The sequence below is a fragment of the Vicia villosa genome, linkage group LG3 (genome assembly GCF_029867415.1).
Source record: "Vicia villosa cultivar HV-30 ecotype Madison, WI linkage group LG3, Vvil1.0, whole genome shotgun sequence".
NCBI classification, from domain to species: Eukaryota; Viridiplantae; Streptophyta; class Magnoliopsida; order Fabales; family Fabaceae; genus Vicia; species Vicia villosa.
In genome coordinates, this window is record NC_081182.1 from 16,051,511 (window position 1) to 16,070,763 (window position 19,253).

At 31.4% G+C, this 19,253-nt stretch overlaps 2 protein-coding genes across 2 annotated transcripts; both read left to right on the plus strand.

Annotated features, from left to right (window-relative positions):
- The first annotated feature begins 1,284 nt into the window (after nt 1–1,284).
- Nucleotides 1,285–7,367, plus strand: LOC131657631 (uncharacterized). Its single transcript, XM_058927006.1, has 13 exons — nt 1,285–1,452; nt 1,773–1,939; nt 2,069–2,319; nt 2,403–2,451; nt 2,651–2,925; nt 3,012–3,060; nt 3,522–3,742; nt 3,823–4,081; nt 4,185–4,275; nt 4,519–4,964; nt 5,076–6,164; nt 6,235–6,384; nt 6,471–7,367. Exons 1-8 carry the CDS (start codon nt 1,285–1,287, stop codon nt 3,897–3,899), a joined length of 1,257 nt encoding a protein of 418 aa, XP_058782989.1. The 3' UTR covers nt 3,900–4,081; nt 4,185–4,275; nt 4,519–4,964; nt 5,076–6,164; nt 6,235–6,384; nt 6,471–7,367.
- An 11,192-nt stretch (nt 7,368–18,559) lies between these two features.
- On the plus strand, nt 18,560–19,253 carry LOC131657632 (early nodulin-like protein 20). Its single transcript, XM_058927007.1, has 2 exons — nt 18,560–18,872; nt 18,952–19,253. Exons 1-2 carry the CDS (start codon nt 18,692–18,694, stop codon nt 19,251–19,253), a joined length of 483 nt encoding a protein of 160 aa, XP_058782990.1. The 5' UTR covers nt 18,560–18,691.

Here is a 19,253-nt window from a genome sequence, read left to right on the forward strand (position 1 = left end):
GTTCAGAAACTAACAGATAATCATCCTAGATAAAGATTCAAGAAATTAATCTCTAAAACAATCCAAGTCCCCAGCACAGAGCAAAAATCCAGGATAACAATCAACACAGATTTGTAAAGCAAGTTTTATATAACACCATGGACGATAAATATACATAAGATTCGAGTAAATATACAAACAAAACCCAACACAAAGAAATACACAAAGAAGAGAAGAGATAAACCAAACATCTCGCGGGTTGTCAGTTCTGGTTGATGAGAAATCCACCTCCGATCATCTAAGTGCATGTCCTAGTGTTGTTTTCTAAGCTAATCTAATAAAAAAAATAACGTTGATGGTGTTGGGACTCAAAAATACCCAACCCATGACCTAAAAATGTGATTTTTGTCCTTTTTAACAAGTTTGAAAATCGCAATTCCGCTTAGCGGCACAGAAATCTCGCTTGGCGCACTCTGCTGTCATGAAAAAAAATCAGATTTTGTTTTCTCCATAACTTGAGAACCGTAACTCCGAATTGCGTCCGGTTCGAAGCGTTGGAAAACTTATTCAATGCTCTATCTAACAATGACAAAATGGCAACCAAATTGATGATTTTTATCATCCTTATTTTGAGTCTTATTCTTTGATGAATTGGTAAAATTTGCATTCTTGAAGCTTAGCCTTTAGTCTTTATTACTCAATGCTCCAAAGATGCATGAATACCTATAAAACGAATGGAAAACTATTAATTGGTATAAAAATGAATCAAAAACACAAGTATGCACATATTTACACAAAAGTTAGAATTTTATTACAAAAATCATAAGAATAAAATCGATAAGTGCCACAAATATATACTCAAAATATCGAAATTTTGGCACTTATCACCAAGTATTGCAAGAATTGTATTTGAGATTAATATTCTCTCCTTAGCTATCATTACTATATATATATATATCCCAACGGAGCCAATGACTAATCCGAGTTGTAATGCTTGTATGGTGGATTCATGGAGCTTTAGCTTCACTAAAAGGAAATTCTTTGGAGATGTAGAGAATGTAATTAGGAGATAAATATTTAAAGGCTTTGTGAGTAGTGTCTGTTTGATGCGTAAAAGAATAAGTAGATGGCCGAGTAATACGTGGAACACCTAATTGCTCCCTCTTCCTACATCTTTGACGTATAAGTGCCATACTAGATATTGTTTGTGTCTTGCAATTCCATCTTGATTATCACAAGTGATGACAATATCATCGACATACACAACCAAATAAATGTATTTGTGGGCGGTGTATCTATAAAACAATGAGTGGTCAACTTCACTCTGAATCTTCCGAACCATGCTCGAGGGAATCGTTTGAGATCATACAAGACTTTTGTGAAGGCTGCAAACATACCCATGATACTCCCCCTGAGCAACAAAACCAGGCAGTTCCTCTAAAAAGTGGAAGCAATTTTAGAAGAAGACTGAAGGTAGTAAAGTCTGTGTGACTCATAACCCATACCAATCATCTGCTTCAAACTCTGTTCCGAAATAATAAAGGAACATAGTTAAATTAAATTAAATGGACAATTAGAACATAGTTAAAAAATAAAGGTGGTGGTATGAACAACTGGCAGATGTGGTGGTAGAGGTGGATATCCCAGGCCATATTTCGAACATGAACGCATTGATACCATATGAGATATAGGAAAAAGAAAGAAATTGATAGAGAATTTTCATTCATTCATTTGATTCTCAAAATTGATCTTTATAATTATAACTTAAATTATAATCTATCATATAAGAAAAGTCTACCATTTGGGACTTTCTTAGGCTATCCACATCAGCAACTCTTCTATCGTTGATCCACATCAGCTTTGGTGGTTACTACAGAATTTTTGATCCTTCAACTGCCTGGTGGGCTGCGGCAGTTATTCCTGTGGAAGTTTCACCCTCACAGCTTCTCATGCTATTGCAGTTACAGATTCTTTACTCTCTCTCTGCCCATCCACGTTCCAAACCCCTGTTACCCAAATCATTGTAATTTATTTCCCTTTTCCACTTCCAATCTTTCCTATATTCATGCAATTGAAATAATGCTTTCAGAATCGTTTCAATCCACCCATTAATCTTCTCAATTGAAGTAACCCTAACATTAGATGGTAGCTCCTTCAACACCAACAATCACAGAGAAATATTGAAAGCAATTGAAGTTGTCGAACGAGATTCCTTCGCCATTGCTCAGAGCTTCACCTCCGTCTTCGAAGCACTCCGATTGTCCCTCTCTCAATCCACCGACACCTCATATCATCATATTCAATGCTTCACCGACGCCGCCGGTCATCTTGAAGAATCCGGTACTCATTCCCCTTTTTTTCTCAAATATAACGCTCAGAGTAATAATAATAATAATCATGATCTGTTTGTGGTTTGATTTCAGTGCTTGATGCAGCAACTAAAGGGAATCGATATATAAATTCGTGTCTCAAGTAAGTTTTTATACGTGTTTTTGATAATTTTCTCAGAAAGTTGAATGAATTAGATAAAGTTTGATGCTTAATGATGCAGATTGAATGAGGAAATGAAGAGCGTTGATAGTCTAGCATCCCAATTGTATCCATTCACTTTGATCTTTGCTAATTGTTAACTTAATTTGTTTTTACTGTTTTTGTTTATGCTACTTGGAAGGTTAAGCATAGATGTCATTTACAAGTCACAAATAGGGTACCAACCAAAATATCTGATACGACGACATTACCGTGGATCCGACGTTTTCATCGGTTTTATAGAGATGTGCGATTTTCCGGTGGTAGATCAATTGTGCTGCGTTTCCGGTGGCGAGTTTGGTGGTGTCGGGTTCGATATGGTTGAAGCACTCCGATTGTCCCTCTCCCAATCCACCGACACCTCACTACATCATATTCAATGCTTCACCGATGCCGTCGGTCATCTTCAAGAATCCGGTACTCATTCCCCTTTTTTTCTCAAATATAATGCTCAGAATAATAATAATAATAATAATTATGATCTGTTTGTGGTTTGGTTTCAGTGCTTGATGCAACAACTAAAGGGAATCGATATATAAATTTGGGTCTCAAGTAAGTTTTTATACGTGTTTTTGAAGGTTTGATTCACCATCACTTTATCTGCTACACGTCTTATATTTATTTTCTTTTACATTTGTCATATAAACTAATAGTGAACGGCAGAAGCATAACTTTAATGAGTGGATGTAGCATCTTTTACAAAACTGGAATGCGTCGTATATGTTGTCTTTGAATCAGCGGGTATGTTTTGGTTTTCCTAACTTTCATCGGAGTGGAAATTGACAATTACATTATGGTATTTCTGTGATAATTTGGTTTAGAGTGTTGAGGTAATGCTTAGATCTTATTATCTTATGGTATCAACTATCATTCTACAAAATCTTTCACTATGAATTTGAGCGAAACTGAATCGTGAATGTTGTTTGGTTATGCTTTTTTTCTTTTCTTTCTGATATCAAATTTGATTACGTACTTTCATTTTTCGTTTTGGTTATGGTGTTGTTTGGCTGCAGTGAAAGAGAGTATCAGAGAGGAGACAAGATTGCATGGTACGCTGATGGTGATAAGATTGTGAGGTACATAATGTTTGAGGTATTGATGTGGAGTCTACATATTATCGCGAATTGCAAAATTGCAAAGGAGGAGCGCAGAGCAGCCGTTGGGTTTCGCTTGAAAAAAAGGGAAAAATGGCCTTCTCAGGCTAATTTGAACATGAATGAGCCAGCCATACATGGTAATTGTGATGTTCTTTGCGGAAGTACAAATATTGTAACGTTAACTTCTTAGTCACTAAATTTTCTGTGTCGCTACTAGGATTGCTGCCTGGTGAATTTGCTGACGATTTTGACAACTGGAAATCAGCTGTTCAAAACTATTGGTCACTCCTTTGACCTCTAAGATTTTCTGATCATCCAAAGAGGGTTGGTGATAAGGACTTCGTCACCTTACAACATACAACATGTTCAGAAATACTCTAGACATGAATGCTAATTTCGGTGGCTTTAACTGTGCATTATTACACTGCAACAACATTTAAGTATGCATTTGATTACAAACCATCTGATGTCTACTGGTAACTTCGAAAGCTCATCTTGCATACTTTTTTATCTTTGAAGTGTTCTTGGTGAAAACAGGATCAGTAGTCTTATTTAATAACCCCTATTCCCTGATTATAGGTGCACAACGGATTGTGGTTGGATTACTGGGCACAGCTATGTCACTTATGGACCCATACTCAATGGTGCAACTGTTGTTCTGTATGAAGGGGTAATAATTTTGAAACATAGTGCAAAATTTTAATTCCCTCAAGCTAAGCTTTATAGATAATTTTTTTGACTTGCCTACATATTTTAGAAAGATTGATATTATGGGGTTTTTGAAAAAATTAATAGTGATTTCCACCAACATCATTCTATTAATTTGGCAATTTGAGTTAATGGATAAATTTTTTTTAAGAGTCATGGAATTGCAAAGAAATATTTTGCTCTGAATCTGATACTATGAATGCAGGCTCCCAATTATCCTGATGCTGGGCGTAGTTGGAACATTATTGATAAATTTAAAGTATCAATATTCTACACTGCCCCTACATTGGTGCGGTCCCTCATGCAATATGGTGATGAGGTAAGATACATCTATGCTTACTCGATACCTTCCTGAAAAATTATTTGTAATGGTGAAAAAATGCTCCTACACATGGAAAAGAATTGAAAGTAAAACATTGCAGAAGAATGTATACAATATCAAACAGGACTGGAAGCATCATTAGTATAATTAGTGGTTCCTTAAGCCTTTCTTGCCCCTTTTGTTCCACCCCACATGTATGATGCAAGCAGCAGGGTTCTCCCTTTTCCCATTTGTGTTGCTTTACGCATATGGAACCTTGAAGATATTCAGTAGTTTGGGTCAATAATCTCTCTTATTACTACTTCCATTTATGGGATCAGGCCGTTTCGGTAAAATCATCTCTTTTGCCTCTTGAGTTGTATGTATAGACATAGTAGTCATTTAAGAGATTATATTTCCCTAACATACATTATCTTTCTTGATGACATATTTGCTTGCAGCAGGTCCTTTGGGACTGGTGTGAAGAGCTTCACATACGGCAGGTTATGTTATTTAGACACCGGTTAGCTTGATGTATATGGCTGCTGAGATAATGTGACGGTCATTGAATCCGAATGGAATCGTCCCTGTTTCGAATAATGTCTGAACTGAGTGTATGTGTTTATGAGTTTTATATGAGTTTTTACTTTGGAATGTATATGTTGTATATGTATGTTTTTTTGGCTTTCGATGTGTGAAACTGTTTGAATGCGGGGCTGCTAGGGATTAGAAGATAGTTTGGTTTTTCCGTACATGATGGTAAGGTTGCAAGTTAGCAAACTAAACTGAAACTTTGAATTTGCTAGGACTCGGTTAAAATACTTGACGTAGCGTATCTAAGATAGTATGGACAGCCCTTTAGGATGTTAGGTGAAAAATTCCATGAGTCGCTCGATAGGTTTTGTATGGTATATAGGCTGACTGTTAGTGGATTTAAATGATGTGCAGGAGTTTGATGTTTGTGTGGACCATGATCGATACGATGCAAGCTGCGGTTCTGATTTGGTTTTCTATGTTCTACTACAGATTTTGGCACTGTGATGCAGGGTGGTACTGACACGGATTGGTTTACGATAAAGGACAATAACATAGAGTAGCAAATTCTGATAAAACTTTCTCTAAGCATTTATGATTATGAGGTACTATCCTTTTATGCATTACTTTATTCATGTGAATTGTGTGAAGAAACTAATGCAGGCAATGAAGGCTAGACAGAGGTTATTTGATGTTCAATTTTCAGCAGAGAATAGAATGGTATGATATGGTTGAGCATATGTCTTGGTGTATCTGACTAGGAATCTCAGTACTATTCTAATAAAAGAATAAAATGTTGAGCAATATGTCAGTTTTACTAGCACTGGTGCAATGAAATCCAGTTGTTATTTATGTCGTATTAATAAGTGAAAAGAACTTGGTCTCCATAGATATTGTATTTTATTTTATTTTATTTTTATTCTATAAAGTTCTAAAACTACAAACAAGAATATACAGGAACGTGGATGAAAAACAGATCGAATGAAAACAGCGGCTCTCTCGATCAGAAGAACAAGGTACTGACTGGAAATTATATGGCTAACTATAATTTAGATGAATATATAATTGGATAGTGTTTTTGTGCAGCTGTTGAAGCCAGATCCAATGGTGCTGGTGACAAAACTTTTGGAGAGGAAAACATTCAAAGACACTGGAAAACAGTTCAATGTGTTAGCAGCAAGTTGGATTCAGTTTATGATACATGATTGGATTGATCATTTGGAGGACACTCAACAGGTATACAAATGAATTTCATATACATTTTTGTATTCTTCATATTCTATACGTGAAAACTTAGAAATAAATGTTTTTACTATATATAGATTGAACTCACTGCATCTTCTGAAGTTGCAAGCCAATCCCGTCTAAAATCCTTTAAATTCTTAAAAATAAAGGAAATTCTCAGAGGATCCTATGATATTAAGACTTGATTATGAAGGTTCTGTGCATTTGGAAGAACTGAATAGTTTCCTTACCAACACCAACATCACTGTCTCCAGTCTCACTTATGTCCCAGCCAACATCTGCTACCACTAAAGCATTGGTTGTTTTTGGAAATGGGTACCCTTCCAGTTCAGCTTTGGACGGCGACTTTTTCTCTTCTGCCGCATCCTAAAGTAATTGATGAATTGTTGGATACCATTATATCAAATATTTTGTTTTGTTTTCAATTAAATATTCTGTAATATTATTTATTTTTTTGTTATTTCTTATTCATAATTATAATTATATTTAGTAGGAAACATTAATGCCATTATAATTATATCTTGCAATTGGCTAATTATAGTTTGTTAGATATGGTAGTTAGTTATTTGTTAGGAATGTGTTAGTTGGAATTTTAGGATGTTTAGAAACTGTTACAAAGCTGTTAGTTAACAGTTGGGTTTGAAAAAACAGTTAGAGATTAGTTATTTAAAAGAGTTTAGTTAAAACTATTAGGAATAGAAACTGTTAGGTTAGGCTGAAATGTTAAAAACTATTAGAGTTAGTAGGGTTAGTTATGAAGTCAAGGCTGAAGTGAGGCATTTGTGCGGTACCGGGAACGTGTAGATTCACGTGTGTTTGAGTAGGTTCATATGGTAACATAGCATATGCATTGCAATGCTCATAGGATAATTAAAAAATCCTAATCAAATTAAAAAATAGTTTAATTCTTATTTAATTTCATTAATTTAAATGCATTTAAATTTATAATGAGAATAAAGAAAAATTGAACCGTCATTAATATGATAAGTCATTCAAATTTAGAATGCAATTAAATGAAAATTAAATCACTTTTAATATGATAGAAATCAATGATTATTACATCAATATTATGATATTAAAACTGACATGACATTTCATTAAATATTTTATTTATAATTTTATATAAATTATTTATTATTAAAACATTAATTTCACTTTATTATAATAAATAATATAAATTTGAAAATTTATTTTTAATAATATGTGTGAATATAATAGATTTAAATATGTTATGCTTATGTTTTATAAAAAGCTAAATATGACATCTTCATTAAACATGTCTATTTGAAATAAGGTGGAGAGTATGATGTTATTTTTTTTAATTAAATAAATAATTAATATAAAATAATGTGTAACATTAATATTTATTATAATGTAAATATAATAATTATATGAATTTTTTATTGAAATTCTATGAATATTACGATAGGTATATTTGTAATAATCACACCAAGAAAAAATTGAATAATTAGTTCAATTCAACCAAAATAAAATAAAAAATAAAAAAATAAAATTATTAAATATTTGAATGTATTTAAATTAAATTAGAATTAAATTATTTTAATGTGATTATTTTTTCAAATAAGGCTATCAAAATGCTCTTATTGAATAATGTTATACCTAGGAATTTGTCGGATTGGCTTCTATTCTTCTTTCTATTAATGATAAACAAATTGAATATTAACGGGAACATGAAGTTATTGTTCAAACTATTGAATATTAACGGGAACATGAAGTTACTAATTCAAATATTGAATATTAACGGGAACATGAAGAGTTATTGATCAAACTATTGAATATTAACGGAAACATGAAGTTACTAATCAAAATATTGAATATTAACGAGAACATGAAGTTTTTAAATGTTTTTATATATGGAATAATATATTTGATTTGTAAATTAATTTTAATTAATTAATATTAACGGGGACATGAAGTTAGTGATCAAAATATTGAATATTAACGAGAATATTAAATTACTGATCAAAATATTGAATATTAACGGGAACATAAAGTTACTGAACAAAATATTGAATAACAGCGGAAACATGGATTTACTAATAACGGGAACATGAAGTTAGTGATAAAAATATTGAATATTAACGGAAACATGAAGTTACTGATCAAAATATTAATATTAGCGGGAACATGAAATTGCTAATCAAAATATTGAATATTAACGGGAACATAATATTCAATTTTTTTAATATCAGTATTTTTATAACTTTTTCAATTTTAACCCAAATTTAATCTTTTACTAATACCTTTTACCGATAAATTTTTTGAATATTAACGGGAACAAATTTGAAATATTAACGAAACATGAAGTTATTGATCAAAATAATTAATATTAACGGGAACACGGACTTACTGATTAAAATAATGAATATTAACTGAAACATGAAGTTACTAATCAAAATATTAAATATTAACGGGAACAAATTTGAAATATTAACGGGAATACGAAATTACTGATCAAAATAATGAATATTAGCGGGAACATGAAGTTACTGATCAAAATATTGACTATTAACGGGAACATGAAGTTACTGAATAAAATATTCAATATTAATGAGAACATGAGTTACTGATCAAAATATTGAATATTAACGGAAACATGAAGTTATTGATCGAAATATTGAATATTAAGGGAAAAATAATGTTTATTAATCAATATATCCCAAACTTTGGCCCAGCCTATTGAAAAGAAATTTCTATATTTTACACATTATCCCTATCATCCTTTAACGAGAACATGAAGTTATTGATCAAAATATTTAATTTTAACGAGAACATGAAGTTACTGAACAAAATATTGAATATCAACGAGAACACGAAGTTACTGATCAAAATATTTAATATTAAGGGGAACATGAAGTTATTGGTCAAAATATTGAATATTAACAGGAAATGAAGTTTATTGATGAAAATATTGAATATTACTGGGAACACGGAGTTACTGAACAAAATATTGAATATTAACGGGAGCACGGAGTTATTGATTAAAATATTAAATAATAACGGGAGCACAACGTTAATGATAAATTTTTTGAATATTATCGGAAACATTAAGTTACTGATCCAAATTTTGAAAATTAACAGGAACAAATTTTGAATATTAACGGGAACACGAAGTTACTGATCAAAATAATAAATGTTGACGGGACACGGAGTTATTGACAAAATATTAAATATTAACAGGAACACGAAGTTACTGATAATTTTTTTAATATTAACAGAAACATTAAGTTACTGATATTTTTTTTGAATATTAACGAAACGAATTCGGAATATTAACGGGAACACGAATTTATTGATCAAAATAATGAATATTAACAGGAACACAAAGTTACTGATCAAAATAATGAATATTAACAAGAATATGAAGTTACTGATCAAAATATTGAATATTAACGGGAAGAAATGTGAAATATTAACGGGAATACGAAGTTACTGGTCAAAGTATTTTTCTATTAATTATGTATTTTGAATGAATCATTATTATAAATGGAGTTTGCAGTGGTTTCTCATTGGCCTACAAGAGAGAGCTGATAGTTTGAGATTGGGCCGGTAGTTTATAGTTATAATTGAGCCAAAATAATTAATTTTCTCCTTAGCAGCCAAAAATAATCGATTCTCCTTAGCTGATAGTTTGAGATTGGACTAATAGTTTGTAGTTTAATCAATTATATTAAATAGTTATCACTAATTGAATTATATTACTTGATTGAATATTTCTTCATTATAATTTGTGAATTTGCGATTTTAAAACTTTTCCTTCGTTATAATTTGTTAAATAAAATATTACTATTTTTATAACTTTTTCAATTTTACCCAAAACTTAATTTTTTACTAATATCTTTTATTTTTCCCAATCACAATGCGCGAAAACGACGGGTACCCGTGCGAACGCACGGGTAAGACACTAGTTATTTATACAGAATTTAACCTTCAATCGATTTGGTACTAACCTGTACTCATTCTAACTATGAGACAATTTGTAAATTGTATCTGTCACAACACAAACTAAAAAGTGCAGTGTAGCTCTTGACCGATTGTCAATGCTTAGAAACTAATAGTTAATATTTATATTGTTAATTAATATTATTAGTTAATAATTAACGTTTATTTCACTGTTAATAAACTAAATTAAATTATAAAATAATAATTAATATTTATTTCACTGTTAATAAACTAAATTAAATTATTATAAACTAAATTAATTTAGTTTTAATTTAAATTAGTTTAATTAGTTTTAATTTAACTAGATTAATTAAACTAGTTTTAAATTAATTAATATAATTTTAATATAAATAATTTAGTTTAGTTTTAATTTAATTTTAATTTGGTTTATTTTTAATTACATAAAATATTTTAAATATTAATGTTAATACATAAATATTTACAAAATATTAAATACTGTTTATATTTAAAAATGTTAATATTAAAATAACTTTAATATTTAAATTACTATTAAATTAATGTTCATATAAAAAAATATTAATGGGATAATTGTTACAGTATTTTTTTTAAATTACATAATTTTATATAAATAGTATCTATATAAACCATTCATTTAATTCTAAAATAATTTTAGTATTCTTAACATTAAATTATTACAGTATATTGATGTTTAATTATTAATTATTATATAAAACATAAACATATTTTTATTTGGTTCAGTTAATATAGGGCATATCATATGAGAATGTCATATTTATATGAGAATGTGAGAATGAATATGAACCATTGAATTTTAAAATAAATCGTGGAGATTATGAGTGAATCTTTTTTTTCTCTCCTACATCATTTATTTCAAAATGTAGGAGAGAGAAAAAAAAGATTCACTCATAATCTTCACCATTTATTTTAAAATCCAATGGTTCAGATTCATTCTCACATTCTCATATAAATATGTCATTCTCATAAGATAAATATTAACATTTTTATGTAATTAAAAATAAACGAAATTAAAATAAACTATATTAATTAATTTAAAAATAGTTTAATTAATCTAGTTAAATTAAAACTAATTAAACTAATTTAAATGTAAACTAAATTAGTTTAGTGTATAATAATTTAATTTAGTTTATATTTTATAGTTTAATTAACTTTAACAGTAAAATAAATATTAATTATTATTTTATAATTTAACTAATATTCATTAATAATGTAAATATTAACTATTAACTATTAATTAATTTATTTTATAATTTATTTAACTAATATATTGACTAATAAATTAACACTAACTGTAACCAAGACGCAACCTAGTGGTAACAAAGTTGTCGCGTCATTAATTCTGAAGGGCGAATTCAGCGTTTTTCAAACTTTAGTAGCAACATAGCTATTATCCCTAAAAAAAAAACTTTGCCGCAACAAGTTGAACTCAAACCTCCATTGGAACCATCACTCAAACTTCCTTAAGCCACCGTAAAACCTTATGCTATTCACCATATTCAAATCACCCATGCAACATCATGAACTTAATCCACACAAAGCTAAACATTAGTCACAAATAATAACAGTACGTAGAAGGAAAAAGTGAAAGAGGAGCAATTTGAATCGTGACTGACGCCGAAACAATAGTTGAGTTTGTACATACTTTAAGATCTCTTTTCTATTAAGCCCAAAATTAAAAAAAAAAAAAAAGTTTTTTTAATTAAAAAAAATCAAAAATAAGTCTTTGTTTTATTTAAATAAATAACTTGTACATAATTCACATTTCACTCGTACATAAATGATAAATCCCTAAAATTCACATTAAAAAAAAACACTTTTTACTGATTTAATCCAAATTCAACTTTATTTCAAAAAAAAATTGTGGATCTGCTAGAGACATCTCGGATCATTGTCCGATATGACTTGTGTTGGATAGTAACAATTGGGCCCTAAACCGTTTAAGTTCAGCAATGAGTGGTTTTCCTTCAACTGTTTTATCCCGTTTGTGGAAAAGGAGTGGAGTGAGATGGTGGTGGAAGGGAGAGGAGATTTTGTCCTAAAAGAGAAGCTTAGAATATTAAAAGAGAGATTAAGATGGTGGAACAAAGAGGTGTTTGGAAGGGTAAATTTGGAGGTGGAGGATAAAGCGAGACAAATTAATGAAGCCGATGAGTGCTTGGAGCAAGATAATTTGGCTTTTAATCCTAATATTATTTTCAATCGCAAAGAGGCAACGAGAGGCTTTTGGAGGTCTTTGAGAATTAAGGAGGGAATGCTCGCTCAAAAATCCAAAGTTAGGTGGCTTAATGAGGGGGATTGTAATAGTAGATATTTTCATAATGATATGAAGGAGAATAGAAGAATAAACCACATTGGCCCTATTTCTTCTCCCTCGGGTATCTTACTCGATTCAGTGGAAGAGGTTAAGGAGGAAGTTTGGAGACATTTTTCTAACAAGTTTGTTGAAGCCGAAAGGGAGATGTGGGTGGCGGAGGGATTAGATTTTGAAAGTTTTAGTATGGAGGAGATGAGTTTTCTTGAAGAACCTTTTCTTGAGGAGGAGATAAAAGAAGCGGTGTGGGGTTGTGGGAGTTCTAAGAGTCCGGGTCCCGATGGCTATTCTTTCTTATTTATTAAGAAATGTTGGTATTTTCTTAAAGAGGATTTTATTCGGTTTTTTGATAGTTTCCATGCTTGTGAAGGTTTATCAAAGGCGGTAACTTCTTCTTTCTTATCCTTGGTTCCAAAAACTCTTAATCCGGTGTCTTTGGATGATTATCGCCCTATTTGTTTAGTGGGTTATCTTTACAAAGCTCTTGCTAAACTTTTGGCGGGTAGATTGAAAAGAGTCATTTCCTCTTTGGTTTCTCCGTGTCAAAGTGCCTTTGTTCCGGGGAGACAATTGCTCGACGGTGTTTTGGTAGCTAATGAGGTGGTAGATTTTGCGAAGAAGGAGGGGAGAAATTGTTTACTTTTCAAAGTCGACTTTGAAAAAGCTTACGATAGTGTGGATTGGAATTTTCTTAGATCTCTTTTGGTGCGGATGGGTTTTGGTACGAAGTGGCGAAGATGGATGGAGTTTTTAATTTTTCAAAGTAAGATGTCCATTTTGGTGAGCGGGAGTCCTTCTAAAGAGTTTGCGGTGAGTAAAGGATTGAGACAAAGGGATCCGTTATCTCCTTTTCTTTTTGTTTTGGTGACGGAGGGGTTGGCGAGGTTAGTGAAGAAATCAATTTGCAATGGGGAATACAGTGGATTTGCTTTTAATGCAAGATGTAAGGTGGATATTCTTCAATTTGCGGATGAAACTCTTTTGGTCAGTGAAGCATCTTGGAAGCAAGTTTGGGCTATTAAGGCGGTGTTGAAAGCGTTTGAATTGATTTTGGGCCTTGGCATAAATTATCATAAGAGCAAGTTGATTGGTATTAATGCTAATACTCATTTTGTGGAGGCTGCGGCTTATGTTCTCTCTTGTAAGATTGAAGATAGTAAGTTCTCTTTTCTTGATATTCTGGTGGGTTACAACCCGAGAAAGTATTCTACTTGGACTCCTCTTTTGAACAAAATAAAGAAACGTCTTTCGGGGTGGAAGAATTGATTTCTCAATCTTGGTGGAAGAATTACTCTTTTGAAGTCTATCCTTAGTGCTATAGCTATTTTTACCATGTCTTTTTACAAGATGCCTTCGAGGGTGGTTAAAGAGTTAACGAGCATACAAGGAAATTTCTTATGGGGCGGATTGGAGGAAAAGAGGAAAATTCATTGGTTGAGTTGGAAGAAAGTGTGTCTTCCTCGGGAGAATGGAGGTTTGGGAATAAAAAATATCGAAGATTTCAACCTTGCTCTTCTTAATAAGTGGAGATGGAAAATTCTAAAAGGTTCGGATTATTTATGGTATGGTGTGTTGAAAGCTCGGTACGGGGATGTCTCTATGAGAATTTTTCAAGATAGAAAGGGAGTTAAATCTTTATTTTCTTCATCTTCTAATTCTTCTTGGTGGAAAGATATTCTCAAAGTTGGCTCTAATTCTTTAAAAGATCCTATGATGGTTTATTGTAATTTTGTTATTGGTAATGGCTTTAATACCCCTTTTTGGAAAGTGAAATGGGCGGATGAAGTTTCGTTGAGGGAGAAATATCCGGATTTATTTTCTTTGTCTAGTTCGAAACTAGTTTCGGTAGCTGGTATGGGAGGTTGGAGGAATGGAGTTTGGAAGTTGGGGGATTTAGGTGTGAATCTTTTATCCTTGTCTTTGGATCATAGGATGGATTTTAATGCTTTGGAGATGTTCTTAGGAGGGATTGTGGTGGGAGGTGTGGATCGCGATAAAGTTGAGTGGAAAGGAGAAGATGAAGGTGTATTTACGGTTGCTTCTTTCTATGGCTATTATGCTTCTTTTCGTACTCCTTATGGTCCTCCAAATAGGTTTGATTGCTCTTTGGAGAAAATATGGAGGATGGAGGTTCCTTACAAGATAAGGATATTCGGTTGGAGACTTTGTGTAAATAGGCTCCCTATGAAGGACTTATTGAAGGCTAGAGGTATTGAGTTTCCTTTGAATTCTTTAAATTGTGCATTTTGTGGTGTTGAGATGGAAGATAGGAAACGTTCTTTTTTCTTGTGCAAAATTGTGAAGTATATTTGGAAAGAAATAGCGTTATGGGTGGATAAACCGTACGTTTCGGAGGAGGAGTGTCTTTCGTGTTTTTGGGATTGATATTCTTTTTGTAAAGGGAAGAATTTAAGGGAGAAAAAGAGGGGAGTCATTTGGCTTGCAACAACTTGGACCATTTGGCTCATTCGGAATGGGGTGTGCTTCCGAAACGACGAGTGGAATGTCAATGACATGGTTTGGAGTATTAAATTTTTGGTGTGGAAATGGAATTGCATATGCAATATTACATACCCCAATTCTAGCTTTTACGAATTTAGTAAAGATCCTTTACTATTTATGTCGTAATTAATTGGTTTGTAATTTCCTCTTTCTTTTTGGCGGATTTGCCCCGTTTTATCGTGTAAGAGGTTCGGGAACCCTTTGTTCTCGCATTAATAGTATTCCTTGATTACACAAAAAAAAAGAACTTCGTCTACGACTATGATATTTTTAAACTCATGCAAGATTCAAGAAGATTTCTAAAACATTTCACAATCCATAAAAAAAAAACCAACCAGACAACATCGAACTACGAAATGGACTCTAATTCTTCATAAGGAGATACGTAGGCACACAATTTAAAAACCAATGCAAGTCCCATAATTCAAAATACCAATGATCCGATATCATTATGTAATAATTAAGATATAAGTGGATTTACATTCACCATATCTTCGAATAATTGATCGATCGATTTAACGTCTATCATTTAGTTACTTGAATTAAAACTCAATAAAGTCTAAACCTAAAGGAGTTCCCTTGAGTATAAGGGAAATAAAGGGTGCATAATATCTTTCCTTTATTTAATCGACTTACGAATTTAGAATCTCTAAAAAATTAGGGTTATCCATTATATTCCTTTCCATTAAAATAAAAATTAGTGGTGACGACTCTTCAATTTTAAACCGGTTTCTACACAATGCATGCAAGCATCCTTCCAAAGTAAACAAGTAGGGTTTTCTAAGTTTAAAAAAAGTAAACCGGCTTTAAAAAAAATGTGAAATGGGCCTTGCATAATACATCTAAACTCCTTTTTTTTTTTCTTCTTTTTACACTCTTTTTTTTTATAACTAAAAATTAAAATTAATCTAAACTAAAATAAAAATAATATTAATCCTAAACAAAATAAACAAACAAAATTTAAACTAAATTATCTAAAATTATTTTTTTTATAAATAAATCAAACTTAAAATTAAAACACATATTTTTTTGATATTTTTGAAAAGATGGAAAAACACATGAAATACGAATGCAATATGCTCCAATGAATGAAATGTTTGAGGCAAAATTTGGGGTATAACACTTAGATGCTGGTTGTTGCACACAACTAATTCGGATGAGGTATCAGTTAGAAGATTGTCAAATATGTGAAAGCAGTATTCCAATTTTTTGTGATAGTACTGCTGCTATTTGTTCAATAAAGAACCTAGTTCAACATTCAAGAACAAAGGACATTGAAATAAAACATCATTTTTTTTAGAGATTATGTTAAAAAATGTATCCTCTAAATCATCTCAACCTTTGATGCTTAGAATCTGATGATGTGTCTCTGATATCATATAAGTGAAAAATCTTTCAACTTCTTTTTTCACATATATTCCACTTATTTGTCACGTATATGAAAGATTTTTCTGACATGTGTATTAGCTGATGGATATTAATAATTGGATTATGATGTATTACTTTGAATATCATGTTATCTCCCATTGTCATTAATTCTTATCTTATTCAAAATTGAAACACACTTTTTACTCAAAAAAACTTTACTCAAATTTCACTCTCCCACTTCACAACCCACACTTTCGTCCTCAAACCTTCTCAGAAAAAAAAAACCATTTTTCAAGAGTCATTTAAATGGTGTCTTATTATAAACAAGCTCATATAGTTGTTGATTCTGGAAAGGGTTTTCAAATCATACAGTGAACATTGAATATTAGAGAGAATGATCTCAACCTGATATTAGAGTAGATGGTGAATTTCAAATCGTTTAGAGTTAAGGTTTTTCTCAAAAGGATTTTTTTTGAAGTTCAAGGGTGGATTCCTTACTTTGAAATGTTGAATGAAACTACTTACCATTACCTAGTTAAGGATTTCTAGGTTAAGGTAGAAGATTGCTGAAAATGGAGCCAACAAAGGGAGCCAACAAAGGGACATCTAGAACTGAGTTGGGATTGAAGGAATTCATTGGAGTTGAAATTAGGTCTACTGTAATGGAAGTTGAAGTGACCATTACTCAGAGCCACATTTCTCAACTTATTGGGGGTGAATAATGAAGGTTTGCTCTGAAATTTAAAGATGGCAGCTCAAAAGCAAATAAGACCAAGTCAACTCTATTCACCAACTCTGATGATTATGGAAAGATGAAGAATATGTTTGTTGCATATAGGCTTCTATTCAAAATTCGGATAGGCTGTTAGATTCCCATAGAAGCAGTGTTTTAAAAATCGGACTGGAAATCAAACTGGTGAGAGTATGGAGTCACTGATTTAATGGCCGAACCACTAGGCCACTGGTCGAACCGCATGACTAAATCAAATTAAACGGATAACTCAGTTCAATAGACTGGTCGTTATAACAAAATTATATAGGTATAAAACATGTAAAACCGGATGATTTAGTCTCTATAAAATATAACTAGCACTTAAATTTTTTGAAAATATCATATCATAAATAAATTTATAAGTTCATAATTTAAATTCAAATTTTAAATATAGATATCACACATAATAAAATAGTACAAAATTATTTAGTAGAACTGCAAACAAACTTTAATCGCAACACAATCTACTTAAATAATAAATAGTTAAATAATTTATAACCAAATAATTTTATTGTCTACTAAATTTAATTTAAATAAAGGAAAATTGTTTAAATGTTGGGATATCCTTCTTCAATATCAAAACCATATGCAACAAAGTCAACCATCTGCAACATCTTTATTTTTATTTTTTATTTAAGTTCTTTTTTTTCATTAAAATAATTAAAATGGCGTCGTTTTAATTGTTTATATAGTGAGGCGTTTAATTTTTTATATAGTGGGGCGTTTATAACAACTCCCTATTTGCCAGGCGTGTGATGCGGAGAGCCGTTGGAGGTATCTTAGATATGGATCGCTTGTGTAATTTCCAATGTTGCGAGCAATCCAGACGAATGGTGACTCCCTCTGAATAGTTGGGCGATGATCATTCGGATTGGCCCATATATATATATATATATATATATATATATATATATATATATATATATATTTTTCAAATTGAAGCTATGATATATAGTATTTCATCGATTTATGATAATTGAAGAATGAAAAATAAACCTTTATACGTGTGAGCAACAATATGATTTTAGCAGTTGAATCAGCATTGAATTGATGATACACATAGTTGAGATGATTGTAAACAAAAATGAGCAAGCTCATGTATGATTATGGCTATTTGTGTGTTTCACAAAACATAAATGCATGATGAAAAATTTGTTATACTTGTCAGGTAAACAAAAGAAACACTACTATATGTAAATTTATAACTCAAAAAGCATGAAGTGTACATTTTGATGATCAAAACAGATACAAACACACAAATTTTGGCTTCAATTTTAATCACATTTTTTTACATGAATTTTGCCACAAAATTAAGTTATTCAATTCATTCATTCGAAAATTCAAATACTTTCAATATAGTAACTAGATAGGCTTTGTAGAGAATGGAATTCGGTAGAAAAATAACAATATGCTTGTTCATGATGATCATAATGTGGTGTTACGCAATCGAAGGTAGAGAACCTGTGTTGCATAGGGTTGGAGGTGGAAGGTATACTTGGCGACCAAACGTTAGCTTCACAAATTGGACAAGTTATGAGCATTTCTACCAGGATGATTGGCTATGTAAGATCCATGAATATTTTATTTTATATGATTGCGATTGTGAATTTTCAATTAACATGTTTGTTTTTGTGTATCATAGATTTTGGATTTGATAGGAATGTTCATAATGTTCTTGAGGTGAACAAAACAAACTATGAGAATTGTATTGAAACGGATTTCATAAAGAATGTTACAAGAGGAGGAAGAGATGTTGTCCAACTGCTGGAGATGAGGTCGTATTACTATATATGTGGGAGAGGTTTTTGCAACAATGGAATGAAGGTTGAAATAAATATTGAACCAGATCTACCACTTTCTCCAACCATTTTCAGCCAGGCTTCTTCTACAGCAAAAATGAATGTTTTGTTTTCTGTCATAGGTTTAGCTTGGATCTTCATATAA

What these genes read in the sequence shown, in the direction of transcription:
- LOC131657631 (XM_058927006.1), top strand. Translation starts at nt 1,285, where the DNA reads ATGAGTGGTCAACTTCACTCTGAATCTTCCGAACCATGCTCGAGGGAA. An exon ending in ATTTTAGAAGAAGACTGAAG is followed by an intron (nt 1,453 to 1,772) that starts GTAGTAAAGTCT and finishes ATATAAGAAAAG; the next exon opens with TCTACCATTTGGGACTTTCT. An exon ending in TATATAAATTCGTGTCTCAA is followed by an intron (nt 2,452 to 2,650) that starts GTAAGTTTTTAT and finishes GCTACTTGGAAG; the next exon opens with GTTAAGCATAGATGTCATTT.
- LOC131657632 (XM_058927007.1), top strand. Translation starts at nt 18,692, where the DNA reads ATGGAATTCGGTAGAAAAATAACAATATGCTTGTTCATGATGATCATA. An exon ending in CTACCAGGATGATTGGCTAT is followed by an intron (nt 18,873 to 18,951) that starts GTAAGATCCATG and finishes TGTGTATCATAG; the next exon opens with ATTTTGGATTTGATAGGAAT.